The sequence below is a fragment of the Cyprinodon tularosa genome, unplaced genomic scaffold, assembly GCF_016077235.1.
Source record: "Cyprinodon tularosa strain WSP-4 unplaced genomic scaffold, ASM1607723v1 ctg11, whole genome shotgun sequence".
NCBI classification, from domain to species: domain Eukaryota; kingdom Metazoa; phylum Chordata; class Actinopteri; order Cyprinodontiformes; family Cyprinodontidae; genus Cyprinodon; species Cyprinodon tularosa.
The window spans coordinates 9,052-37,046 of record NW_024037893.1 but is presented as its reverse complement, the minus strand read 5'-3'; the positions used below and the strand labels follow the sequence as shown (position 1 = coordinate 37,046).

Sequence of the window (27,995 nt, the reverse complement as noted above, 5' to 3'; positions counted from 1 at the left end):
AGGAATAAAACACCTCTGGGTTCTGTTGCAGTGTTCCAGAGTCGAATAATCTATCAATAGGTGCATACATTTGCACTTTTCTAGTGACCTCTGCTAAAAGATACCAACTCCACTTTTTCTTTAATAATAGAGAAGGTCTGGTAAAACAGATTAATTATGTTCATGTCCCCAGAATCACCTCCTTTAAATGCGCTGAGGTCTTTCCGGGCTTTTATTAATCATTCTTTAATGAAAGATTAAACACAGATTCATTAACAAAATGTGGACACATTTAATCAGATTGCTACTTGAAAGACATCCCTATTGTTAATTAGGCAAACAGAAACAAGTACCCAGTATGATAACAATTTGATAATAACTGCTTATTAATATTTTTTATTTGTTTTGTGGTTATAAAATAGACCTAAGCTGTGAGTTATAACATGATTAGAATTGATTTAATTGGAAACTTTGTGGTGGCAGCATAATTTCATGGAGATATATGGGGAAAGAAAAGCTGGTGAAAGTTAATTGGAAGATTGATACAGAGAATTCCAGGAAGAAAAGAAAGATTTAAGAATATAAAAAGGAGGTTCATGGTTCACAAGGTCATTGAGCCTTAATATACCAACTAACACTTCACTGAAGCGGCTAATTATGTATTAGAATGGCTTAGTCACACATATCAACTGTGCATAAATTTTTTTTCACACATTTTTCTTGTTTGTGTAGTGCTTAGAGTAGGCCCACTCCACAAAGTTCTAATAAAACACAAACAGTTTTGTTATAAGCTGTTCTTCTGTTTCAGCAATTGTATGATAAGATGAAACTTCATAAGAGGCCACTTAGGGAGAGTTTTAATTCCATTATGTGTGATTGATTGTCAGATGGCTGCACAGTGTCGCAGTGGGTAGTACTGAGGTCGTGCACTGACGAGGTTCCGGATTCTAATCCTGGCCCGGGGTCTTTCTGCAAGGAGTTTGCATGTTCTCCCTTTGCATGTGTCCCTCCAGGTACTCCAGCTTCCTGCCACAGTCCAACAACATGTCCGTTAGGTCAATTGGCTTCTCTAAATTCAAATGTTAGTGTGTGTTTGAATCTTTGTTTGTCCTGTTTGTGTTTGTGTTGCCCTGCGATGGACTGATGATCTGTCCAGGGTGTACCCCACCTCTCACTGGTAGACAGCTGGTGAGGCACCAGCACCCCTCACACACCATACTTGGGATAAGCGTGACAGAAAATGGATGGATGATTTTCAGATGTCCTTGGCTAATTATTTTCATTACATTTCTTGAACCAAAATGCTTTTATGTTTTGGATCTCCTTTAAGTACGACTTTCAGCATGACTGTACTATAAGTTGTCACCGTGGTGTTACTTGCCAGGTCTTTGATACAAATCATGGAGCACCTGGAGCCCTAAGCGAAGACACTGAAGCCCACGCTGTCTTCAGCAGACTCATGACTCTAGATAAAAAAGGCTGCTGAAATTAACTAAAAAAATAAATAGGTGAAAGCAAAGTCAATTGTTTAGTAGTACTGATGTTAAATTGGTCATGCTAACTTCACCATCTATCACTACAGGATTATCTTTATGGCTCAGAAAACAATGAGCATATCCTGTTGTGTCTGGATCTTCAGATTAATTTTATTTTCTAGATTGTTTTTAGCAATTTAAAACTTTTTGGTACCATTACTTCGTAGGCGTGAGAAGGATCACTTAAAGTTGATAGTTTTTAAGTAGGTCAGCTGTATTTTCAGAATTATCTTTGCTTAAAACTGATTTTGTCCTTTTTATTGGACTTGAAAAACAACGATTTGTGAGTATTTTACCAAAAAAAAAAAAAAAAACTAAAATAAACGATTAATTGAATTCATCCAACTACAGCTGTTGCTGTATGTTGCCATCTGTCGGACGTTCGTTGAAATTACGTTTTTTTGGCGGACTTAATGATGCTTTCAAGATAATGGGAACTTTTTTACGTCAATCAACCAAAACAGATACAGGCAAATTTTCTTCAAAATGTATTTACACTTTAGTTACCTAACATTATATCTCAGCTTATATGTCATTTCAAAGTATAGAAATATTTAATTTAGTAATTAAGAAATGCATTTCCAATTTGGACATGTGTTTACCACTACCAGCTTTAGCATTTGAAGCTGCCAAACATGGCGGAGATGGAAGAGCCGTAAGTAGAAGCAGAGGAAACGAGAAAGAAACCCCGAAAAGATGCAGTCTGATCCCATTAACCTAAAAACATAGCGTGAATCAACCTTCTTTTATTCTCTCTTTTTAGGGAGAAGAAGAGAGGGAGAGTAGTGGAGCTGACTGATAAGTTAGTGGAGGTTTGAGGTTTCCAGGGCTCCGGGTTTAAACAGGAAGAACAGGAAGAAAGCAAACCTTAGCTAGAAAAGAAATCTAACCTGGCTGTAAAGAAAATACACAAGTAGCCACTTTAGAGGCATTTTCCGTGGCTAGTCTATCAGAAACAAAAAGCTTGTCTAAACAGTGAATTCGCGACTTTTATCCGTATTTGAAGGAATGGTGTGTGGTCACTGTTGACATAATGTCTATTTATGGAAGACTAACCGTCGGTTTTATCCACCCAGGAGCAGCTGAGGGAGAGAGAGTCAGAAACACCTGCCCTAAAAAGAAAAACAAAATGTTGCGAGCTTAGATAAAGCAAGTTTTGAATAAGTCAATGAAATGTGCAAAGCTTTGTATAATGTTGTGATAGTCCAGCACAAAGTTGTTCATTTTATGTGGAGTGGAAGGGAAATGAGACATGGTTTGCTAACATTCGGGCTATTTGATCTATAAATCAATCAAATATGCCCCAGCAGGACGCTGCCAACATTTTTAGGCTGATGATGCTGTTTTAAGAGTTTGCTTTCGACTTCAAACGAGCAGAATATCTACATCTGGACTCATTTTCCCCCAGTATTGCGGGGAACTGTAATAATCTCTTATCACTATTTCCATCAAAGGCTTGGCAAGTTTACATTTCATTTTGCTCAGGATGCCTGAACTGTGGATCTCCTGTCAGTTCAGACAGACAGTTGTGCTTTGGTTTACAGTGGTGCCATTACTTTTTTCTTTTTAATTTTTGGATTATGGACTGACCAATCATTGAGATGATACAGATCCTATTGTGACAAAGTGGTTCAGTTCGTGTGCACCACTCGTCCCTTATTCTCATTTCTTATTCATAATGCTTGAATTTAAACATTAGTTTGCCACTTTGCGTCACTTACTATCCCGGGTTTGTTTGTGTTAGCATTATGTTTTATTTTCCATCTATTTATATATTTAGGTTAAAAGGTACTACGTCTGGATTATCGATTGAACTTGTTTACTTTGTTTTTAAATAAACAATCAGCATATTCATGGCATTTGTTTATCTTTTTACTCACCATTGTTTGTCCCAGTATTTCCTGCTAAAATGACCAGATGATGTCATTCATTACCCTGCTGGGTTCTACCAATTAGAGGTTTTTCTTTTGAATAACGCTTTGCTTGTTTTTCTTTAAGTAAACTTTTTGAGTTACCTTGTATCACATAGCTTATTTTGCAGACCCTTTCATTATGTAGATGAGTTTGTAAATAAGAATAATGGTTTTATTCTTGTTTCTCTGTTAAGACTTTGTTTTTTCTACCTGTTTAATTGTGGCTTTGTCCAATCAAGTGCAGGTGTGTTGCCAATTAATGATACAAGATTTGGGAAGCGCAGGAGAATGTTTGTCAGAGTGAAAAGGGCCAAATAAATAAAAAACAATCAGAGGAATCTGGAACCGATGGCTGGTCTTTGACCATATTACCTTCACACCTATGTGTGCTTTAAACCTTCTACAATGTTATCCCTGGCATCTGTGTTTTCTTTGGTCTTTATCCTGCTACTTGTTCAGATTGGTTTCCAACAGCATCTGAGGCCTTCACAGGAAAGCAGTTTTTGTAATGACAACAAGTTAAACTTGTCAAAAGTGTTGAATTAAAAATCCAAGAGACTAAAAAAAAAAAAAAAAACACGTCTTACCTTTCAGATTTTTTTCACCATCAGATTAGAAACATAGAAATAGACATAGAAAAATGTCTGCATTTCCTCATTCTTTACATACATGCACTACTTTGTGTTTGCCTATCTTATAGAGTGCTTGAAAGAGTGTGCTCATCTGATAAATGTGAAAAAATATACATGAATATTTTTCAAGCAGCAGGTCTCTTTTATTTCAAGGTCCTTTAACTGTGTCATCGGATATAAACTGCACAGTTCACTCTACCTAATGTAGATTCTTTGAGTAATTGCTCCTTTTTGGTCAACCTTCTGATATTATCTTGTACAGTATTCATTTGCCAAGTGTCTTTCAGATTTATGGCACATATTAATGTTACTATATATGTGTCCTTTCTGCAGGATGGTGGTGGACGGAGTCGGCGGGGGGAGCTGTGAATGGGAAGGCCGATGGAATCACGTCACAAAGTTCCTGGAGAGATCAGGGCCATTCACACATCCCGACTTTGAGCCCAGCACAGAGGTAGTCATCTCGATAAAGCTTTCAAGTGCCGCCCTCCATAAACTGTCCTGTTGTTTCTCAATAATGTTATGTTATTGTTATAATTTCAACAGTGTTTGCAGTTTTTGTTAGAAACCTGTAAGATCCTGGTCATTGGTGCTGGTGGACTGGGATGTGAGCTGCTGAAAGACCTGGTAAATTCTCTGCTGTTTACATTTCCTCTCTGTTCTAAAATAATCCACTGCTAATATAATATGTACTATGCTTGTCTTTGCTGTGTCATTCAGGCTTTATCAGGCTTCCGAAATATTGATGTAGTGGACATGGACACAATAGATGTTTCCAACCTGAATCGTCAGTTCCTTTTCAGGTGGGTGTAATTATTTAGTTATTGATTTACAATTACTCATTAAATAAAGCTGAAGCATTATTTTAGTTTTTAAAAATATGTTTTTCACCAGATCAAAAGATGTAGGCCGACCCAAGGCAGATGTGGCAGCAGATTTTATCAACAGCCGAATCCCAGGGTGCCGGGTGGTACCGTATCCTTTTCCTAAAGCAAGATTTTGGATTGTTAACCACATCATTTTACACCTTTCTTTGTGGAAAATATCACAAGCACACAGATCCAATCTCAGAAAGTAAGGGGAATGTGAAATAAAATTAGAATGATCTTCTCCTTAATCTTTGCTTCAGACATTTTAAGAAAATTCAAGATTTAGATGAAACGTTTTACAGGCGTGAGTATCTGACATGTTCTTCCTCATCTCTTCAGACTTAGTAAATCAGTGGTCTATGTCTTTGAGGAGGTACTAAGTGTACAACTCTTTTTTCTCTTTTAAAACAGCTTTATTATTTTATTTCTTTTATCTCTATATATTTCTTTTTTAATGCTTTATTTTTTTAAATGCTTTTCTGTAGCACTTTGAGGCCTTTTTGGTGAAAAGTGCATTATAAATTAAATGAATTATTATTATTATTACGAATTATGTAATAGAGTAAGTTTTTTATTCAGATGAACTACTGCTAATAAATCCATACTGAATTTATTTCATAAATGATTATAAAAACACAGCTCATTAGTGAAATAAACAATATTCAGACCATAGTGTAAAAAAAGTGGCATATGTATCACAATGCCTTGCAGAAACGTCCATACACTATAATCTTTTTGTTTCAACATTCTTCAGTTTTTTTTATCTGATATTATTATAGCTTTTTGGTGAAAAAACTCAGTGAACACACCATCCCCACTTTTAAGAAAATAGATGGTGGTAGCATCGTGCCGTTGCGATGCCTTTTGCAGCAGGAAAAGGAAACTGTTCAAATATTTTTATAAGACATTGAATTTGTGGTTTTACTCTAGCAAAATGTGGACCGGTTCAATGGGGATAAATATTTCTTTAAGGCACTCTGTGCTTTTATCAGACGTGTACTTGACAGTACAGGTGAAACAAAAATATCCGGTTATTCCAGGTCAGATTAACATATTAGTTTGTAAGAGATATTTGAATGCCTGTGTCCAGCTTTATTTCGGATCCATCTATCCATCTTCTCCTGCTTACTCCATCAGGGTCAGTGGGGCCGGTGCAGACTATGGGAGAGGTGGGGTACACCCTGCACAGCCTGTCGCAGGGCTACACAGAGACACACATCCATGCACACCCACACCTAGGGACAATTTAGAGAAGCCAATTAACCTAACAGTCATGGTTTTGGACTGTGGCAGGAAGCTTGAGTATCATGAGAGAACCCACGCATGCACAGGGAGAACATGCAAACTCAATGCAGAAAGACCTCAGGCTGGGAATCGAGCACAGCACCTTCTCACTGCAGGGCAACAGTGCTCCAAACTGCACCACCGTGCAGCCCCATTTTGGTACCATCCATCCATTTTCTCCAGCTGTCTACGGATGGGAGGCGGGGGTACACCCTGGACAGGTCGCCAGTCCATCGCAGGGCAACATAGAGACAAACAGGATAAACAACCATTCACACACACACTCACAACTTAGGAGAATTTAGAGAAGCCAATTAACCTAACAGGTTGAGTATCATGAGATTTACAGAAGCCAATTAACCTAACAGTCATGTTTTTGGACTGTGGGAGAAAGCCAGAGAGAATCCACGTATGCTCAGAGAGAACATGCAAACTCCATGCAGAAAGACCCCGGACCGAAAATCGAACACAGAACTTTCTCATTGCAGGGCAAGTGCTACCCACTGCTCCACCGAGCAGCCCCATTTTAGTACCTTAAATAAAACATGTTAAAACAGAGAGCACCTTACATGTAGACATTCAACAACCTTCAGCCACCTGGCTTCTAATGCTGCTGGCTCTCTAAAGGGATTTATATATAAAACTCTTGAATTGAAGTTGATTAAATGACATTATTATGATAATTATTTTGAAGAGTTATCCTCATTATTAACAAAACTTACAGCCTTTTATTTATTTTCTCCTGCTTTCATATAGGATTCCACATTATTGTCTGTGGGCTTGACTCTATCGTTGCCAGGAGGTGGATGAACGGTATGCTGGTAAGTTGTTTCCTTATAGAACTGATTTTCACTTTTTTCATTTATCAGTATCAAGGCTGTGATTTCAGGATGATAAGAGATTTTTTATGCATTTGTTTTTATGTGCAGATATCTTTGCTGGTATACGAGGATGGTGAAGTGGATCAAACATCTATTATTCCACTTGTTGATGGCGGGACAGAAGGCTTTAAAGGCAACGCCAGGGTCATTCTCCCAGGCTTAACTGCCTGCATTGACTGTACCCTTGAACTTTACCCTCCCCAGGTAATCCGGGACACCTTCAGTGTAGCCAATGCACAGAAACCAAATCATAATGGGTTTTAATGTCCACCTGTTCTTGCAGATTAACTTCCCCATGTGCACAATAGCAACAATGCCTCGGTTGCCAGAGCATTGCATTGAATATGTACGGATACTGCTGTGGCCCAAGGAGATGCCGTTTGGAGGTAAATAACAAAGTCGGATTACTTGTCACTTGTTATTTTTCTCATTATTTCCCTTTTATGATAATAAAGTACAACTTTGTTCTTTGGCTGTTTTGTTCTGTAAATGTGGATAAGATGCTATAGCCTTGGACGGAGATGACCCAGAGCACATCCAGTGGGTGTTCCAGAGATCTCTGGAGAGAGCTGCAGAGTTCAGCATAACTGGAGTTACATACAGACTTACACAGGGTGAGCATAAAACAGCCCATCTGCTGCCAGGTCTCTGTTGTTTTGTCTTCCTGCTGCTCCTCTGGGAAATGAGCCAGGTTGTAAAAAAAAAAAAAAAAACTGTTAAACTTTTTGTTTCAGTCTGTGTGTTTGCATTGAATTTAGAGATGAATATGTAACAGAGATCACTTTTATCAGTATTTGGTTTTATTTAGTTAAATTTATTGGCTGTCTGGTTTCTTTTGATTGAGGAATGATGAGTGAGCAAAGCAGATTTTCTCTTTGAATTTTGCAGGTGTTGTGAAACGCATAATTCCTGCTGTAGCATCTACCAATGCTGTCATTGCTGGTAAGTTTCAGATTATAGGTATACCTGTCAGAACTTTTGGGCTGGTTATAGTTTATTCAAATTTCTCTCAACCTATAAGATAAATATTAGAGAAGTACCAAAAAGCTGCACTCAAGTAAGAGTTGCACTACTTCATGTTTTTACTCATCCAATAAAAGTAGTAAAATAGTAATTGGGAAAATTTTTTAGTGGTTTAATTATGTTGTACATTTAGAAAACATACATTTATCTGCAAAGTTGGAAGTTGAGATAAAAAATAAATAAATATATATATAACATTTGATAATTAAAAAATTATTTCAGGTGGAAGAAACAAGATTTTTTTTTTGCTAAAAATCTCTGACATCCTTATTGGTAGTATGTTATGGATGTAGATGAGAACATGGTAAGTTACATCCTGTAACATGATAAAATAAAGTATTGACTGATAGACTTGACCTCCAAACAACACAGCATATTGGCAAATAGGAAATAAAAATAAAACAAAGAAGCTGGAGTACTAAGCAGAAGTCTCACACATTAACTGTAGGTGTTCCGCTCTCTGGTGCATTTACAATAGAATAGAAAATCCCTTTATTGTCCCACAAGGAGGAAAATCTGGTGTTGCAGCAGCAAAAGGATTATAAAAAAATGGTCACACAAATATGGAACTTTGAAAAATGTATAAGAATAACATAATAGTGAAGAGTTAAACGATAAAGAATAAAATACTGTACTGTAAAATATTTTAACAGTATAAAACTGCACCTGGAGAATAAATACCAATATACAGATATGGACAGTTTTACAGAAATGGATATTTGAACATAGCAGGAACATCAGAGATGTGCAAAATGACAATGGCAGGCCATTTAACTGACTTGGGTAGAAACTGTGTAAAATCAGCATGAATGTAACAACTTATTGAAGTTGTTTGGAACAGTGGTCATTATAGAGTCTTACAGCTGCTGGGAGGATAACGCTTCCTGGTGCATTTGGGGTGTAGCAGTCTGTTACTGAAGGAGCTGTCCAGTTCTGCAACAGCTTCATGGATGGGGTGGGAGACATGTTTATGTAAAACCAGCCTGCTCTTTCCATAGGTGGGTAGAGTAGCCAGACATTTTACCCAAGTATGAATAGAGATACCACATATTTTTACTCAAATAAAAGTAACGCAGAAAAAAAACTACTCATTATAAGTACATTTTTATCAAAAAGTCACTCAAGTAAATGTAACTGAGTAAATTTAACTACTTACTACCAACTTCTGAGATATATATATATATATATATATATATATATATATATACACTATATTGCCAAAAGTATTTGCTCACCCATCCAAATTATTGGAATCAGGTGTTCCAATCACTTCCATGGCCACAGGTGTATAAATTCAAGCACCTAGGCATGCAGACTGTTTTTACAAACATTTGTGAAAGAATGGGTCGCTCTCAGGAGCTCAGTGAATTCCAGCGTGGAACTGTGATAGGATGCCACCTGTGCAACAAATCCAGTCGTGAAATTTCCTCGCTCCTAAATATTCCACAGTCAACTGTCAGCTGTATTATAAGAAAATGGAAGTGTTTGGGAACAACAGCAACTCAGCCACGAAGAGGTAGGCCACGTAAACTGACGGAGCGGGGTCAGCGGATGCTGACGCGCATAGTGCGAAGAGGTCGCCAACTTTCTGCAGAGTCAATCACTACAGACCTCCAAACTTCATGTGGCCTTCAGATTAGCTCAAGAACAGTGCGCAGAGAGCTTCATGGAATGGGTTTCCATGGTCGAGCAGCTGCATCCAAGCCATACATCACCAAGTGCAATGCAAAGCGTCGGATGCGGTGGTGTAAAGCACGCCGCCACTGGACTCTAGAGCAGTGGAGACGCGTTCTCTGGAGTGACGAATCGCGCTTCTCCATCTGGCAATCTGATGGACGGGTCTGGGTTTGGCGGTTGCCAGGAGAACGGTACTTGTCTGACTGCATTGTGCCAAGTGTAAAGTTTGTTGGAGGGGGGATTATGGTGTGGGGTTGTTTTTCAGGAGCTGGGCTTGGCCCCTTAGTTCCAGTGAAAGGAACTCTGAATGCTTCAGCATCCCAAGACATTTTGGACAATTCCATGCTCCCAACTTTGTGGGAACAGTTTGGAGCTGGCCCCTTCCTCTTCCAACATGACTGTGCACCAGTGCACAAAGCAAGGTCCATAAAGACATGGATGACAGAGTCTGGTGTGGATGAACTTGACTGGCCTGCACAGAGTCCTGACCTCAACCCGATAGAACACCTTTGGGATGAATTAGAGCGGAGACTGAGAGCCAGGCCTTCTCGTCCAACATCAGTGTGCAACCTCACAAATGCGCTTCTGGAAGAATGGTCAAAAATTCCCATAAACACACTCCTAAACCTTGTGGACAGCCTTCCCAGAAGAGTTGAAGCTGTTCTAGCTGCAAAGGGTGGACCGACGTCATATTGAACCCTATGGATTAGGAACGGGATGTCACTTAAGCTCATATGTGAGTCAAGGCAGGTGAGCAAATACTTTTGGCAATATAGTGTATATATATATATATATATATATATATATATATATATATATATATATATATATATATATATATATATATATATATATATATACCAGAACAGTTTTTAAAATATATTAAGATGCTATTCTTGGTGCGCTTCCATCTTATTTATGTTCACTTCTTATGAAAAAAAGTACTGGTCATTACTCTCTCCGTTCTCAGGCTGTTGTCTTGTTTTCTGTCCCACGTGTCAGTACTGAGCTGGGTAAAAAGGCCTTTGCTTACTCTGCTCCCTTTACATGGAATTTGCTGCAAAATAACATGAAACTTAGTAAATTGGTTCCTTTGAATACTTTTAAGCTGAGAATTAGATGTTTTGAGTTAGACTCCCTCACATGTCAATGTTTTAATTGAAATTTTATTGTAAGTGCATATTTGGCTTTTATGTGTGTGTCTTTGTACGTATGTAATGATGTGATGTAATTTTGATGCCTATCTTGGCCAGGTCTCCCTTGCAAAAGAGATTTTTAATCTCAATGGGTATTACCTGGTTAAATAAAAAAAATAAAAAATTTTGCTTTTTTTAATCATTTAAACATAACATAGTTTGTGTTTTAACTACTTTGTTTTCTGCTTTTTGTGACGCAGCTGCTTGTGCAACTGAGGTTTTTAAGTTGGCAACAAGGTGAGTCATTAATCTTTTTTTTTGCAATCATAAAAATTGGTTTACAAACTTCATCTCAATGTCTCGTATGTCATCTATTTGTGCAGCGCCTATGTACCTCTTTGCAATTATATGGTGTTCAATGATGTGGATGGCTTATACACGTACACTTTTGAGGCAGAACGGAAGGTTTGTGCCTGGGTTCCTTCTTTTTTCGTATTTATTACTATGATTCAGATTTTTTTTATGAGGTTGAGGCAAATTTGCGACTCTTCCCTTTGTAGGAAAACTGTTCAGCCTGCAGCCAGATTCCTCAGGATCTAGGCTTTTCTCCATCTTCCACCCTGCAGGAGGTTCTGAACTACCTGACAGAGAGTGCCTCCCTGTAGGTTTGCTTGACTCTTTGTGCTTTCTTATTAAGTTTGTTCTTATGGTTGTTATCATCCTTAATTTATATGTTGAATCTGTAACATCTGTTTTCAGGCAAATGAAATCACCTGCTATAACAGCAAAGGTTGAAGGAAAGAGCAAAACTTTATATCTGCAGGTAAAAAAAAAGTCTTAGTTTATATTTGACTAATAAATATGATTAATTTGGAAATCCCTAAAATAATCTTATCCATTGTATCTTCTTTCTCAGTCCGTTGCCTCTATCGAACAAAGGACAAGACCAAATCTTTCCAAAACCTTGAGAGGTCAGTTGCTTCTAAAATATTTGATTAGTGGCAGAGCTTTGATTTATAACAGGCCACATGTCTTCTTCATGCATGTGATTGACCTGTTTTCCAGATCTGGGCCTAAAAGACGGACAAGAACTGGCTGTGGCTGATGTCACCAGTCCCCAAACCATGCTGTTCCGACTCTGCTTTACCTCATAAAACTATTTCAAGCTATTTCAATACAGAACAGTTTTACTGCACGTTCAGTCAAGTTTTCATCAGGTGTAATTAATGTTCTACTGGTAAAATGTATATATTGACAAAAGTGGACGTTTTGCACAGGAAAGCCAAATTGCTGTCCACATCTTGTCATATTTGATTGTTTTGTTTTTTTTGTTTGTTTTTGTTAATATCTGACATTTAAATAATTGTAGTTTGGTTTGGGCAAATAAGAATATTCTTTAAATGCTTTGATTGTACTTATTTATTTCCTAGTTTTTTTCAATTTACATTGCCTATGCAGCTGTATGAAGATGTTTGAGTTGGAATAAAATGGTTTGTCTTATATTATGTTGCTTCTTGTCCCTACACACACACACACACATATATTTTTTGGTTTGTCTTTTACAATAAACATGATAGTGCATGAAATATATGCTGTCAATTATATAAAAAAATAGGTCTGTATCTTGAAGAAGCATTCAAAGATCTTACAATTTTACGAACGTTTTAAATTTTTTAAGGGTACAAGTTTTAGAAAAATTTATGTAATGGACCAAAACTGAAGCGCTAAATATTGTACATTTTATACAAATACAAATAAAAAATTTCACAAATGCATTTTCATTTAGACATCTTGTAAAAAAAATAATTAATTAGTAGGACTAAACAACAGCTAGATGCGTGTGTCATCCCAATAAGTTCTGAAAATCAAGGGAATAAAAAGTGGCTAATCTGTGCAGCACAGCTTTATCTCTTCAGAATGGTTAAAGGACATAATATAAACAGAAGTTTAAGTGCAGACAAAATGTTTTAACTTTGGACTCAGACTGGGCTATTTTAAGGCATGAATATGCTTTGGTCTAAAAAAAACGTCATTAGAATTTCTGTTTACAAGAGGAAATTTCTTTTGAAACATTAACCTTCAACCTACTCTCAAGTCTTTTTTTTTTTTTTTTTATCTCTAACATGCTTACCCTCTGTTTAGCTGTTTCTCTGTACCGATCAACTCTGAACCATCCAAAATAAAAAAAATAAAAAAACAAACCTTGGTGCATAATGCTGTCACCATCTCTCCTGTAGACACGTCTTTAGGGTCAGGCACACAGTGTGTGGCATGTAAACCTGCAACATTAGTTTGGTTCTCTAATCAGAGTACATTCCACCTGTGGGTTTAGCTCTTTGCAAGGTTTTAGATTCTAGCTGGGGACCACATTTGCAAACTAACAAAGCTACAAAATGCAAAAAGAAATATCAACTTTTAGACATTTATCTTTTTTTTTTTATTTAGTTATTACACCATTACTTTAGCATAGGAATATTAATTAGCATGTTTTAACTCTATTATATTACGAATAAGTAAACCCTTTTAAAGAGTGTAGTGGGAGGGCGGGTCGAGGGGAGTGGCGGCCTAGTAGTTAGGAAATCGGACTTTGAATCCTGGAGTTTTGAGTTCGAGCCCCACTCTCACAGACCGCAACTGCTCACCAAGGGGATGGGTTAAATGCAGAGAGTTCATTTCGTTGCTCTGTACTTGTGACAGTGTAATAACAATATAAAAGCTGCGGGAAAAAATTATAATGCTAATGTCCACATGTAGAAAAGCTTCATGTTGTGTTTTGTGTATCTTTAAATTTGAAAAGTCAGAATCACACAACTGTTCTATTGCAAAAGGGGAAAAGCATTTCAGTACCCTGTCACCCAAGATCAGATAGTCCTTACTTAGAGTAAGAGCCTCAAATTTCAGTTTTTAAATATCTATGTTTTTATGGTTAAATTATTAGGTAATGCTAGGTTAGTTTACAATAATGATCAAAATAAAGTTTATGATAAAGAAAAATATTTTTTTTGCATATAGAGGATAACATGATTAGGGCCACTAAAAAAAATAAAAAAAGTTAACTGATTTTTGAATATTACTTCAGTTTAATGTGGGAAAACGCCCAAATTCTGACTTTAATCTCAGAATTCTGACTTTTTTCTCAGAATTTTCTCAGAATTCTGACTTTAATATCAGAATTCTGACTTAAATCTCAAAATTCTGACTGAATTCTGACAGCTTACAAACATGTTGGCATCCAGCAGAATTCTGACTTTTTTCTCATATTATACTGAAATAAAATTTAAATATCAGTTAACTTTTTAATCCTCTACCGTACTTAAATAATCTAGAATCTAAAATACATACAATGTGAGGTTTTTATGTTCGAGTCTTAATGTACTTTCAATTTTTTTTATTTTATTGTGGACAATGTGCGTTAGTTTTCGTTTTGTCTTACGCATGGCAAGTTGCGTCTGCCTTCCTTTACCTCGGATATTGCTGGAAGAAAAGTTAATCTCCTAAAATAAATGACCGCTATATTCGGTACGAGACACACAATAAAGAATATTTTAAATTACAGCATTCTAAACAAATCATTAATAAAATGGAAAGTCCTTGCGTGTTTTTCTGCTTTGAATATTTCCCTTATGATATTTTTTGGGAAATTCTGAGCGGTACGCGAATGCAACACCAGACCCAAACCGGATCGTGACGTCATTGTGCTACGTGGAAAGGAAGGGGCGAGCATGCTAGCCTTAGCTGTGCTACAAGTCAACTGCGACCAAAACAAACGATGAGGGCCATTAAAATGAGCCGAAAAAGGCGTGAATTGACAACGACAGTTGAGTTAGTTTAAAAGTTTGCGTTGAGGGTTTGGATTATTTATTAGCTATTGGTCTTTTCTGGTGACGGGCTCGTAGGAAACACTATATTTTAGGTGTGAGTTAAGCAGTTTTTTTTTTCTTTCCAGTTGAAACTATCTGACCAGAATAATTTACAGGAACCGTATGTTTATTCATGTCTTCGATGTTTAGCTTTTAACTTCTTACTCGGTTCTAGCTGCCTGTTTAGCTCCGAAGACTGTGACTTGTGGAGGCAGGTCAGTGATAAATAAGAAAAATGTGAAGACTTATACCTTGTCGAACCCGCTTGAAGTCAATTTGTTTTAATAACTATCTAGCTTCAGTATCAGAATGAGCTGGTTTAACGCGTCTCACCTGTCGAGCTTCGCCAAACAAGCTTTAACGACAGCGCAGAAATCAATCGACCGAGTTCTGGACATTAAGGAAGAGGATCAATGGGGTGACACGGTTGTAATGCCCTATGACGGTAAGCAGCAAACGCAGCCGTATTTAAAGATGTTAAATCAGTACATGGAAAGTTCAATGACCACTTTGCTATCTGTTTTAGATACATCCTCACCTGGGAAGGTCACTGTGAGTGGAGGATGGGGTATGACGCAATGGGAAGCGCCTGCTGAAGAGAAGGCCACTACTCCTCCTCTCACCTCTGAGGCTATTACCACCCCTGTCACACGTACTGTTGTGGATGAATCTGAAAACTTTTTCAGTGCCTTTCTATCACCAGGAGATGCACCAGTGACCAATTCCAAAGTTGTGTCAATTCCCCCAGCAAAGACTCAAAGGCAAACTCAGGAGAAGGAAAAGAAAAGCAAAAACGAAGGAGCAGTGCTGCAGATAAAAAATGAGGACAATACTCCAGAACCAGAAGGGCCTACGGAGGAGAGTATTGAGAGTCAGGTAGCGGCGGACAGCCAACAGCCTGAGGAGACCAAATCTGCTCTTGCAGCACCTTATGCTGATGCCATCCTCCTTCAGCCGGTTTCTCCTGTTTCTTCTCCAACTGACCACCCTTTCAGTCCAGACAGCCCGATCGACGATGTAAAAACAGATACAGAGTCAGTTTCAGCTGAATCCAAAACGCAAGCAGAAGAACCACCTGAAAAACAGGTAGAGACCGATTCCACAAACTCCTCTGAAGCTTCTGAAGATAAGAACTCTACCCCAGCTGATACCACAATCCCCGCATCCTCCAAGGACGTTCCCTCTGCTCAAAAGGATCTAAAAGCAGAGGATCGTCAAAACGAGACACCCTCTCCTCCAGTCAGTGCTTTCTCCTCGGGGACTTCAACTACAAGTGACATTGAAGTGCTTGACCATGAGAGCGTGTTGAGTGAAAGTTCTGCCAGCTCCAGACAAGAAACCAGTGAGAGTAAAACTGGGCTTCACCTGATGCAAGGCTCCTTCCAGCTCCTCACGGCTTCAACCTGTGGAGATTTTGCCCGACTGGAGGACTATCACAAACTCACAGAGAGCTGCGGGTCCTCCTCAGATGCGTTTGAGCGCATTGATTCGTTTAGCGTGCAGTCCCTGGACAGCAGGAGCGTCAGCGAGGTTAACTCTGATGATGAAGTCCCTGGAAGTCGGACTCTAGCTTCCGTTACTGCTGGCCCGATTCCTCTGTCTTCACCATGTGAAAACCAAGAGGATGAAGTGGAGGAGAGCACAGACGATGTGAAGGATGCCCAGGAAGAAGGACTGGTTGAGGCAGGCAAGGAGCAGGCAGTAGACGAGATGGAGGAAAGTGGGCGAAGTGCAACTCCTGTGAACAGCGAGCAGCCTGACGAATTGTATGGCAGCGTTGGTGACGATACGGTGTTCGGCTCTACCTGCAGTGCAGAAGAAAAGGGGACTCCGCCAATCACAGAAGAGATGAGAAGTGTCTCAACTTCACAGATATTGGAGCTGCAAAAGGTAAACCTTAAATCTATTGGGAACAGATATGTTCTACAGAATTGCAGACACACAAACCCATCATGCAAATAGGATTTGCTTTTGTCTGCAGAGTTGATCTAATCTCAATCATTACTACAGTAGATTGGTTGCAATAAGTAGCAGAAATGTCTCAATTCAATATTTGATTGGCTAATAGATATGAAGTACTACTCACACAGGCTGCATGACAGTGAGGTATGTCAACAGTTTGAATTTGCTGTCCTTGTTTCCTAAACTTGATACAGTTTTTGGTGACCAAGATGCTAAAGCTGTCAGAGAATGATGTGGTCATCATGTTGATAGAAAAGGTGGATTCAAGGCAGCTAGCATTGTTATTGTAGTATTAAACCTTACAGTTGTATATTTTGCTTATATTGTTCTACTCAAGTTTATATACATGTGTATATACGTGTACATGATGCAGTCTAATACAGGTTTAAAATGTAATCAATAATTGAAATAGATGTAAACCAATGCAGTAAACTATCATTACCTGGACTGTAAAGACTAAAACATGCCATTTCCTGAAAGAAGAACCTACTTACTAGGATGTCCTGATACAACTTTAACATTTCCTATATTTTTAAGAATTTGACTGTTATCAATATTGACCTGATATGATATTACCACAAATTATACATGTTTTTATTACTTATTTTGTAATGTATAATGTTTGAAAAGGCTTGATCAAGTAACAATACTAACACGGAGAACAGTAGTCAACAACAATAGGTTTGAGAACAACATACCCACGTAATGTTAACAAATGCAGGTTTGCCATTAATCTTATAATTATTTTGAACAATTTCTTTGCATGATTGGAATTTGAATTATGAATAACTCATAATTCTTGATAAACCCTAAAGACTGAATGTATTGCCTGAATAGTTTTTTGTACTTAATCTTCTTTTATCAGTGTACATAAACATGGATCGGTTTGAACATGTGATTAGATGGAGTCACTGTGTGCATTTATGCGATAAAACCATTTTAAAATTGGTATGTTTTTTAAAAGCAGTATTATTGTTGGTTTATAATGAAAAATATGTCCTAGACTTAGATAACTTTTATTTTCATTTTGTATACACATAGTGTATACAAATTGAAATTTCGTTTTGCATGGTGCTACAGTTCTATGTCCGAATCTCCCACCCTGCTTTCCTCTGGTGGACTGCTTTTGTTTTCTGTCCAGCTATTTGCTGGTATATTTTCTTCCAATCATGCGCTAATTCTAATCACCAAACAATATTTTGTTACCTGGACTGTAAAGACTAAAACATGCCCTTTCCTGAAAGAAGAACCTTTCAGGAAATGGCATGTTTTGGTGTGCGGTCCCTTATTGTTTTTTTTTTTTTTTGCTTCTAACTCTGCCTCTGGTACACCAGATGTTTATTCAGTATTTTATATTTTTTGTTGTGGTTTGTTTTTGCAATGAGCTTGATTTCTTTGAAGTTAGGAGTCCTCTCTGCTACCGCCCTCATTTTTAGTTCGCTGCATAGATTTTCTGTCGGACTAAACCACCATATCTGGTTGTACCACTATGAAATGAATTTCCAATAAGACATTTTTTTTTAGTAAAATTAGAATAAAGTGTAAAACCTGAGTCTTTCAGGTTTGTTAATAATGAGTAAAACTCTGACCTTCTGTTTACAGAATTTTTATTCTTTATTTAGTTTCTCTGTATTTTTGGAGTATAGCTCTATACAGCTTTGCCCTTGCTGTGTATACATTTCTTCTATTATGGGTATTTTTGTAGGTTATTGATGATCTGTCAAGCCGTCTGGAGAAGAGAGAATCTCAGCTGCTGGCTGTGAGCAAAGACAAGGCCAGGCTGGATGAGGAGTGTGACAATTTGAAAGAGTGAGTTTGTGGTTTGTACCAACAGACAATGACTGAAGCAGACAGATTTCTTGTTGTGTTTAATCATATTTACTACAAAATTTCATTGGAAGGCATGCTGAGTAACACTGTGGTTATATTGATGTGAAAGTAAGTGTTTATACCATATGTTTATCTGTCAGTGAAGTGATGAGCCTGAAGGAAGAGAGCTCCAATGTGCAATCCCTGAAAGATGAGTTCACTCAGCGTATTGCAGATGCAGAGAGGAAGGCTCAGTTGGCCTGCAAGGAGAGAGATATAGCCAAAAAGGTAATGTTAGTATTAGTGTTTTTAGGGTTTATCAACATAGACATCAAAGTTAAATCTGTAAACCATTGTCATTTCCCCCCCATTGTTTGGTTTGCAGGAGATAAAAGGTTTGCGGGAAGAACTTTCTACGAGACTAAACTCTTGTGATACAATGGAGCTAATCAGGGAGAAGGAGGAGCAGATCAGAGGTCTGCTTGAAGAAGGTGAGAGTCACTTTTCGAGTCCACTTGTCTACGCATAGTAAAGCCTGAGCCTTCGGATTGCTTCTTTTGTTTGTTTAGATGTTTTATATAAATCATGCAATATTTTGATAGACTGACATTATTAGACTTAATTTATTCAGTGAGAAGTTATCCCACTCGTTGACCGACAAAGGAAATATACAGTTTGTTCTCATGCTGTAAAATGCTGTTAAGTCTTGTTATTTTGACTAAAGGTAAGTGTAGATTTAAACAAACGGTTATGTTAAATATAGTCCTAGCAGATATTCAAATTTAAATAATTTTTCTGTAAAAGAAGGCAGAGAAACTACCTCAAACAGGGATTTGAATCAGATAAACCCAGCTTGAGACTGTAACTCGAAGAAATATGTATGGCTTTGGGTTTAGTGTTTTGTTTTTGCTTACCATCAGGTGAGAAGCTGTCAAAACAACAGCTGCAGCAGAGTAATATCATCAAGAAACTGCGTGTGAAGGAAAAGGAAAGCGACAGTAGGATTACCACGCAGCAGAAGAAGATCAAAGAGCAAGAAGAGGAGCTTGGGCATCTGCAGCAGGTAAGGGAAAAAATATACATCAGCAACAATTCTACTAATTCACTTCTGTGTGACTGTATGAGTGATCTCCAATTTTTAAAGATAAGGACCAATCTTTAAGATGGCCACGTTTTTCATACTAATGTGAAAGCAGTGAATGCTAAACGCTGAATCATTATGATTGTGTTTTTTTTTTTTTTAGCATATAATGGCTTTTAAACCAGTAAATATAATCTTAAGTCCTGGGATTCATTTTACCTGAAAGGAATCCAGGGGAATCAGTCCCCTTTACTTTGAAAGGCCCTGGAACATTAGTTCAAATCTGTGTTAGAAAATTTTTCTACACCTTCAGTCCAGTAAGTGGCGGTAATAAGAGCAAACAACCAGTTTTAACCTTTACTCCAAATGCTAAAAAAGTTAATCATAACAATCTGTTTACTCCCTTTAAGAGACGCTTTATTTTTTAGCTGTTTAGCTGTAGAGTTGATGATAGCAAGACATGAAAATACATCTCCAGGAGCTGCATCTAATGTTGAACTGATCCTGGAGAGCTGTCAGGATGAAATCATTAAAGAGAGAAAAAAATAGATATGAATTTATATAAGTTATACTTGTATGAAAACCAGTGAGGCTGTAGTGAATCTATATCAAGGAAAAGTGAGTATGTTCTGTTTGATCACCATTACAGGTTATAAGTGATACCATTAACAACACATGTAGAATATTTCCAGTGAAAAATATTCGATTATGTTTTCTGGTACTTGTAGTTTTTACCACATATTTTATAGATGCTTAAGGGGCTGAAAAGGAGTTAGGGAGCACTTTTTGGGAATTCCTAGAGCTAGTTCCCTATTAGCTAAGCTTGCCTGGATCGGCCTGACTTTTGTTGCTCTGTAAAAGCATATTTAAATGTAGGATCATAATCTGGATGAACTAACTGCTCAGAGTACGTTTTTGGTAATACTAAAGCTTTTTATCCGACCTGCAGTTACTGCAGTTAAGATTCCTGGTCCTATGTTTCTAGGTTCTAGATGGAAAGGAAGAAGTGGAGAAACAACACAGAGAGAACATCAAGAGGCTGAATGGTGTGGTGGAGCAGCAAGAAAAGGAGCTAAACAGGCTTCAGACGGATGTAGAGGAGCTGCAGGAAAAAAACAGGAGCCTTCAAGCTGCCCTGGATAATTCTTATAAGTAAATATTTAACTTTCTTTTATAGACACTAAATGCTAAGAACATTAGCTCACAGGAGGAGTTCAGTATGTGTTTGCAGCGCAAACTGATGGGGACTTTGACCATCAATAACATTTAATTTGATATGTCTTAAAATCTCTAGGTATTGTTTTTTGTTGTAGTTTGATTTTCAGTCCAAAATGCTAAAGATGAGTCTATAACTCATAATTATCATATTTTATTTGTGTGATCATCGATCTGTTTTCTCCTTCTTTTAGTCACTAAATGTGCTTGTAATTTAGAGAACTTTGAGAAAGGTATGTCTGGTTATTTTACATTTATATGACTAATTTAAGAGCTTCACTAAGTCAAAGGTCACACAGTCCCGGTATGTTAAGATGCAGAACAATGACGGCAAAACTATTTCTTTTATTCAAAGTCGTAGGGAAATCATATTTAAATGTCAGATCATTCTGGCTTAAACGTGTATATAAATGTACTCTTTATCAGACGATATTGTCTCAAAATTTAGAACATTTCTATTAAAAAAAAAAAAAAATCCTGCCTTAAAATCTTTTTTTTTTTTCTTTTCGTTATCTTATGCAGGCTAGTTAGTTATACATAAGCTTGTACACCTAAATACGCCCAATCACATATATCAGCGGTCTTCTGTCAATCAAAGTTTTTCGGTCATAGCATCTTGATTCATATGTCGCAGCTAATATATGCAATTTTACCATTGAGTTACGTCCCAGTGTTCACATGGATGGATGTCTGTGTCTTCAGCAGGCGTAGAGCTAATAGAACTGGCAGCGTTTCTAGTTCTATTAGCTCTAGTGTATTTGTAGGCAGCTCAGACACTGAGCATTTTATACCTTAGAGCAGGGTTCCTCAATGTCTTCCTGCACCTTTTAGATGTGTCTCTACTTCCACACATGGATCAAATTGCACAGTTACATCTTCAGTATGCAGGCAAGTTATTTAGAGTCTTGATAATGACCTGATTATTTTACTTGAAGCACGTTTAAAAAGAGCAGGAGACCAGACCTTGAAGACTACAACGAAGGCAACCTGCAGTAGTTATTGATGCCCCAGTTTCTTTGCAATTGTCACTTTTTGGATGGCTTACACAAGCTAGGTTATTCGGCTAGCTCACTGTCTTCTACTTCCTAAAGATGTTTATTGTCCACAGTGTATCTTAACTTTTTAAAATCTTTGGTGTAATATGTAGCATAATAGGATTGTCCTAAATAATAGAACTGGAGCATGGAGAGAGGGGTCGGTGGTAAAAAACAATTAAGTTTAGCTTTTTTCAAACAATGTATGTTGCAGTTTCTGTGGAAATGGAAAACAACAAAGATAAAACTGAGGGATGGTATTGATTGCCTGCAAAAACATGGCCTTAATATAGTCATGCACTTTCTCTTCCCCTGCTTTCAGGGAGCTGGCGGAACTACATAAGGCTCACGCTAGCAAAGCAAGTGAGGCCCAGGAGGCAGCCCTAAGCAGGGAAATCCAGGCCAAAGAGCAGCTGAGTTTAGCTCTTGAGAAGGCTCAGGAGGAGGCCAGAGTCCAGCAGGAGGCGCTGGCCAACCAGGTACTACACACCAATACAATCAGTGAACAGCAACTCTAGGTTTTGTTATGGTTTTTTGTATGTTTTTGTAATTTTGTTATTTGGCAAGTGCCAAGATTTAACATATGCAAATAGTTTATCTTGAACTTCTTTTTATCTAAGTTTTGATGTTTTTTTATATATATGTTTGGCAGGAGTTAAAGGTAGTTTCATGAATGACTTTAAAACGACATAGGCATTTACTTTTATTACTTTTATAGAAAATTAATAGATCATTTTGAACTGGATGGAAAAAGATACATGCTTTGTGAAACTGACATCTAAAGCCTGTAATTCATTATGCCTTTTACTCTGACACCCCTGAAGAAACTCTAGAGCAAGCAGCTGTCTTCAGATGTTTCTTAGTTAGAAAATGGATCCTGCCTGTGTGTCATTTATCCTCAGTATAAATACAGATGTTCTTCTAAAGCTATGGTGCATTGTTTTATAGCATTTAGAAAGGGCAAAGAACATAACAGAGAGCTAAAAGAATTAAGTTAAAAGTTGAGAGAGGGCTTTAAACTATTTCAAAAGCTTTAAACACCCAATTAAAATGTGTTGAATTTATCATTCTAAAAAAAATGGAATGAGTTTGAGAAAACTGGGAACCTGCCAAGACCTTGCATCTGTCTGGGCCAGAAGGGCCTGTGGCAGCTGTGGAGGACATTGTCAGTGTTTGCTTTTGGAAGCAGTCAAAATATGGACATTGAAAGTCAAAAAGTGGAGAACCTGCTTCAGTTTCAGGCCTTCACCAGCATGGCTAGACTACATTTTATCAACGTATCTCTCTCATTGTTTCCAGGTGGCTGACCTGAGAATCGCTCTGCAAAGGGCTGAGCAACAGCAGGCCAGAAAAGAAGATTATTTAAGGGAGGAGATCAGTGAGCTTCAGCAGGTAGGAAAAATGTTTTTCTATGAGAAGTAAACTTAATATAACTAATTGTGACCAGAACAGGTTTCATCTAATATTTTGCTCATTTTCTTAATGTTTTTCAGAGGCTACAGGAGGCGGAGACCAGGAACCAGGAGCTCAGTCAGAGTGTTACCTCGGCCACACGGCCGCTTCTGCGACAAATTGAGAATTTACAGGCATCGCTGGGAGGACAAACTGCAACCTGGGAAAAACTAGAGAAGAACATTTCTGACAGGCTGGGTAAGGCTAGTGTATTAATTAACTAATTGAAGATTTGTAAAACAATCACAAAAATACAGATGTGTCCATAAAGTCGGAGTGGTTTTGTTTTTGCGGGTGTCTGAACAGCTGATGCCCAGGCACAGCTGGCTGTTGCTGTGGAGAAGGAGCGATCGGCGTCTGAAGAACTGTTAACCATCAGGTCTCAGCTGACCTCCCTGGAATCCCAGAATTCTTTGCTCCGGCAGGAAAAAGCTAGAGTTTTGGCTCAACTAGAGGCTGAGAAAAGCAAGAGAGAGAAACTAGAGGATGATAACAGCAGGTAAACGTCTATAAAGGCTGAGAAACCATGTTTTTTTTTCTCAAGTTACATTGTAATATTACATTAAATCTGCTCACTGTAATGTTAAGGGTGGTGTATTTATCTGCTTGTTTGATTCTTGCTTAATGTTTCGTTTCTGTGAACTGGAACCGTACCTTGTAAGGCACAGTATAATGAAATTCTACCCAAAGTGTTTTATCTCTATTTTGGCATTTCATATTTTAGAAGTAGTTTACTCCTCCAAGGAATTAAACTTGCCTTGTTTTATGCCCTATTTTATCTGATAAAATAATATAAACAAATAATGCTGAGGAAATCTGAAATATGGATGTAAATTCAGTGTTGCCCAGAGACTAGAATAAGCAGGTTTTACACAGCAGTGATTTAAAAACACACTTATTTTCCAACATACAGTTATTATATCATTTATTTTTAAGTTAGATGTCATTTTAGATTTTCCAGAGCATTTTCCCAGCTGTATAGAGCTTAGAGTAAAACAGCGCTTCCCAACCCCATGTGTTGCTGGACACTGCCAGGCAGCTGGCTGAAAAATGTGACTGTTAAAAGTCTTGTGGAAACTGAAGGAAAATCAAACTCACTGAACTAAATAGGATGTTTAATATATACTTTTTTTCTCTCCTTTATGTTTCAAAATCATATAAACAATTAAGAAATAACAGTACGAAAAACCTGCTTTTCTGATTTAATTCAAAGTATGTTTATTACTTTTTTAAGTTCTATAAATACTGTGACATTATTTTTGTGTTTACAGGTTATTATAATGAAAAAGGTTCATTTAGCAGTAATTTCCTTTCCTGTGGTCAGCAATAGACACAGAAATAGTTGTTTTTTAAATTGCAAATGCATATCTTTTCTCTTTTGGACATTGCCTGGCTCTTCCCTCACATCTATCTATTACCTTTAGAGTATTGGCTTTTAAAAGACCTGGTTATTACTGAATTATAAAAGCATACTTAGGTACAAACACAAACCTATTTTCTGTCAAAATATACTGAATCGTACCATCTTTATTTATGTAGCAGTTTAACCTGGGTCAACAGTGGGCTGTAAATATCCTTGCAAACAGTAAAATTAATAAGAAGAGACAAGTTAAACAGACAAGGTATAATAAACAATTTAGTTGGAATAGGGTGAAAAGCTTTAAATACTCCAAAGATGCAGGTTTGTAAACCGCCATCAGGGTTTTTCAACTCGCTACAAATGCGACCTGCTGTTAATGAAGAATCTTTTAAATGTGAACATGCAAACCACTATGGTTTAGTCAATACATCATAGATTTCCCATGAAAAACTGGAAGGCGGGGGTTTCAGAAAAACCCACGGCCTTTGTTGTGCAGGCTGCTAGAGCTCCTTAAAACCCCTCCCCCTCCAGTGAGAGCGAGCTCAGCCACGTGGCCGTTATATTCTCTGTGGAGGTGTGGCTCCACAACCGGGCCAGTGGCGCAATGGATAACGCGTCTGACTACGGATCAGAAGATTCTAGGTTCGACTCCTGGCTGGCTCGATTTTTTTCTTTTGTTTGGTTTTGTTGGTATATTTCTGCCTCCATAAAAGCATAAACAGAATGCTGTAAAACAGGCACAATATTAAACTTCTCAATATGACACAGAACAGGATGTCCTGTTCAGAAAGAATGTAGTGAATGTGGTTTACTCTATGCCACACTGCTTTGGTCTCAAAGGTTACTCCATTCATTTGAAAAGGGTGAATGACTTTCTAATGATCATTTTTAATTATCTTAATCCAGGGAGCATGCTGAACTGACAAACTTAAAAGGAGAGCACAGTCGCTTGCTAGAGGAAGTCAAGAAAGAAAAGGTAAGGCAGAAAATTCATCTAATTTTGTTTCCTTGCAGAACAATTCCTCAAATATATGTTTTTCCCTTTTTAACCAGCTACTGCTAACCAACCAGCTTGAGATGGAGAAAATGAAGGTGGAGCAAGAGAAGAAGAAATGCTATCTAGCTCAAGAAGCACTAAGAGAAAAGGTTGAATAGAATGTTTTTCATTTAATCTGTGCCATTTTTGTTTTGAGTTTATAGATCCAAATATAATTCAATTTCTAATCAACCAGGAGCGGAAAGCCTTGACGCACTCTGTTGGAGAACCCCCGGCGTCATCGACACCATCCTTATCCCGCTCCAGCTCCATTAGTGGGGCAGAAAATGTACTCCACACTTCTGTTCTGTCCCAGGTGCTCCTTGCTTTCCTCATCTCGCTTTTCTTTTTATCACGACCAGTTAGCATTGTGTAATAATGAATGGATTTTTCCCCCTCTCCTTAGGATGACTCTTTGGATCACTCGCTGGGAACCATGACCATGTCTATGTCAATGAGTGGAACCAACCTGTATGAAGCAGCCAGATTGTCTGGAGGCTCCAGCATCATAGAGAACCTCCAGTCGCAGCTTAAACTGAGAGAAGGGGAAATAGCTCAGTTACAGGTAATATAGAAAGTGGAACAGGTACAGCAAAGGTCATCAGTGATCAGGTGGGAGATTTAATTCTCCTTTGTTGCAGCTTGAGATCACTTCTTTGGAGAGAAGTCGCTCAGTGATGGCAGAAGAGCTGGTTCGGCTTACAAATCAAAACGATGAGATGCAGGAGAAAGTCAAGGACATCCCAAAGTTGAAAGTTCTGCTAAAGGTAAAAAACAAACATTTTTAATTTTATTTTATCATTAGATAATCATTCAGGACTGTTGCTTTACCCTGTGTTATTTTTTAATCTTAAGTACTATTATGCATTAATGTGTTGGGAGGAAGAAAAGAAAGTTTATTTCTGTTTTTGTGGATTTCAGGATCTGGAGCAGAGACACAACACCATCCTGCAGATGTATGGAGAGAAGGCAGAGGAAGCAGAGGAACTTAGACTGGATCTTGAAGATGTCAAAAACATGTACAAAACCCAGATTGATGAATTACTGAAGAATCAGAAATAAAATATTTTCACTGTTTGTTTTTTTTCCCTTTTCTTACTGGAGTTCTGACTTGACTCTCAGAATCCCTTTTTTGGCCATGAATTCATTCTTCATGTTTGCCACAAATACATTCATATAACAACAAAGAGGAGAAATTTTAAATTATGAGCTGATTTCTTTGTTTTTATTATTCAACGTTTTATTTCTGTTATTCTAAACTTGATTAAAATGAGGATAGTTTTGTGAATTAATGTTACAGAGTAGCTATGAAGGAGCGTCACAGTTGTCGATTAATGCATCATTTTGTTGTAATGTTATAGTTTTTCACTGTATGACGGGAAACCAATTTATTTGCACTGTACAAATTGTCATAATTTGCCATTTATATTCCTAAAAGTTTAATGATTATATAAGAAACTATTGTATAGATAAATGCTGGTGTTAACAACATTGTATAAATCACGACACATGACGTAGACCTAAAGGTGATCTCAGGTGCTGATGGTTTGGTTTGAAGCTGTATACTTGTAAATTAATAAATGTTTATTGGGTGGTGGAGAAATTTTATTCTTAATTTTTTAAGTAAAAAAATAAAATCTACATTTAGGCTGCTTTCAGTCAAACATGCATGATCATAGAGAAATGTGAGAAGTGTAAACCATTGAGCAGGATGGAAGGCAGAGTAGAATGAAAAAAGTGAGTTTAAAATTACTGCACAGTGATGCATTTTGGTAAAGTTGCCCTAACAGCCATTAGACACTATCAACATGCCAACCAGTTTTCAGAGGCATAAAAGGAAAAAGCTTTTTCTCTCAGTATAATAGAGCTATTGTTTTTCAAAATGGGACTTTAACTGAAATTACTTACTGCAGTTAAATGAAACAAAGGATCTTCTAAGCACACTTTACCTTTTGGATATAAAAATCCAAGGAATCAATATTATACCTACTGTTCGGTGAAGGATCTGTAATACTACGGGCCTATATATCTTTCATATCTAATGTTTCATGATTTTTCTTTTTTTAAATACTGAGATATTTTGAATAAAATTATTTGCTGCATCTAACAGCAAATTAAACACAGGTGTTAAATGATAACTGAAGAGGAAAAGAAACCCAAATCCCATAATGGCTGAGAATAGAATTTGTTTGACAAGCCTATAAAAATGTAAAAACTCAATACTATAAAAAAAAAAAAGATAAAATCATCCCTATTG

At 37.5% G+C, this 27,995-nt stretch overlaps 2 protein-coding genes and 1 non-coding gene across 4 annotated transcripts; all 3 read left to right on the top strand.

Moving 5' to 3' along the window:
* Positions 1–2,020: 2,020 nt before the first annotated feature.
* On the top strand, positions 2,021–12,429 carry LOC119789537 (NEDD8-activating enzyme E1 catalytic subunit). 2 transcript variants are annotated; one of them, XM_038294459.1, is made up of 17 exons: positions 2,021–2,169; positions 4,393–4,513; positions 4,606–4,686; positions 4,780–4,862; positions 4,954–5,034; positions 5,189–5,232; positions 6,969–7,033; positions 7,142–7,297; positions 7,377–7,479; positions 7,594–7,707; positions 7,982–8,035; positions 11,190–11,226; positions 11,313–11,394; positions 11,490–11,590; positions 11,689–11,752; positions 11,846–11,900; positions 11,995–12,429. In XM_038294459.1, the coding sequence occupies exons 1-17, from the start codon at positions 2,150–2,152 to the stop codon at positions 12,081–12,083; spliced, it is 1,350 nt and encodes a 449-aa protein (XP_038150387.1). In that variant the 5' UTR covers positions 2,021–2,149; the 3' UTR covers positions 12,084–12,429. The 2 variants fall into 2 exon arrangements, with proteins under 2 accessions (XP_038150387.1, XP_038150395.1); XM_038294467.1 differs by lacking the exon at positions 2,021–2,169 and adding an exon at positions 2,195–2,316.
* A 2,191-nt stretch (positions 12,430–14,620) lies between these two features.
* tmf1 (TATA element modulatory factor 1) lies at positions 14,621–27,341 on the top strand. Its single transcript, XM_038294450.1, has 17 exons — positions 14,621–15,234; positions 15,316–16,679; positions 18,457–18,560; positions 18,722–18,848; positions 18,946–19,051; positions 19,481–19,623; positions 20,627–20,793; positions 22,213–22,369; positions 23,190–23,282; positions 23,384–23,540; positions 23,649–23,841; positions 25,609–25,678; positions 25,756–25,848; positions 25,935–26,054; positions 26,145–26,303; positions 26,380–26,505; positions 26,660–27,341. Exons 1-17 carry the CDS (start codon positions 15,099–15,101, stop codon positions 26,798–26,800), a joined length of 3,456 nt encoding a protein of 1,151 aa, XP_038150378.1. The 5' UTR covers positions 14,621–15,098; the 3' UTR covers positions 26,801–27,341.
* Positions 25,293–25,365, top strand: trnar-acg. The gene has a single exon. It is a non-coding gene; the product is annotated as a tRNA-Arg (tRNA).
* Positions 27,342–27,995: the final 654 nt, after the last annotated feature.

Excerpts from the sequence above, each read along its gene's own strand:
- tmf1 (XM_038294450.1), top strand. The coding sequence starts at position 15,099 with ATGAGCTGGTTTAACGCGTCTCACCTGTCGAGCTTCGCCAAACAAGCT. Across the intron at positions 23,283-23,383 it reads AGATCAGTGAGCTTCAGCAG|AGGCTACAGGAGGCGGAGAC; the intron begins GTAGGAAAAATG and ends AATGTTTTTCAG. Across the intron at positions 23,541-23,648 it reads GAACATTTCTGACAGGCTGG|CTGATGCCCAGGCACAGCTG; the intron begins GTAAGGCTAGTG and ends GTGTCTGAACAG.
- LOC119789537 (XM_038294459.1), top strand. The coding sequence starts at position 2,150 with ATGGCGGAGATGGAAGAGCC. Across the intron at positions 4,687-4,779 it reads GTGAGCTGCTGAAAGACCTG|GCTTTATCAGGCTTCCGAAA; the intron begins GTAAATTCTCTG and ends TGTGTCATTCAG. Across the intron at positions 5,233-6,968 it reads AGATGAAACGTTTTACAGGC|GATTCCACATTATTGTCTGT; the intron begins GTGAGTATCTGA and ends GCTTTCATATAG.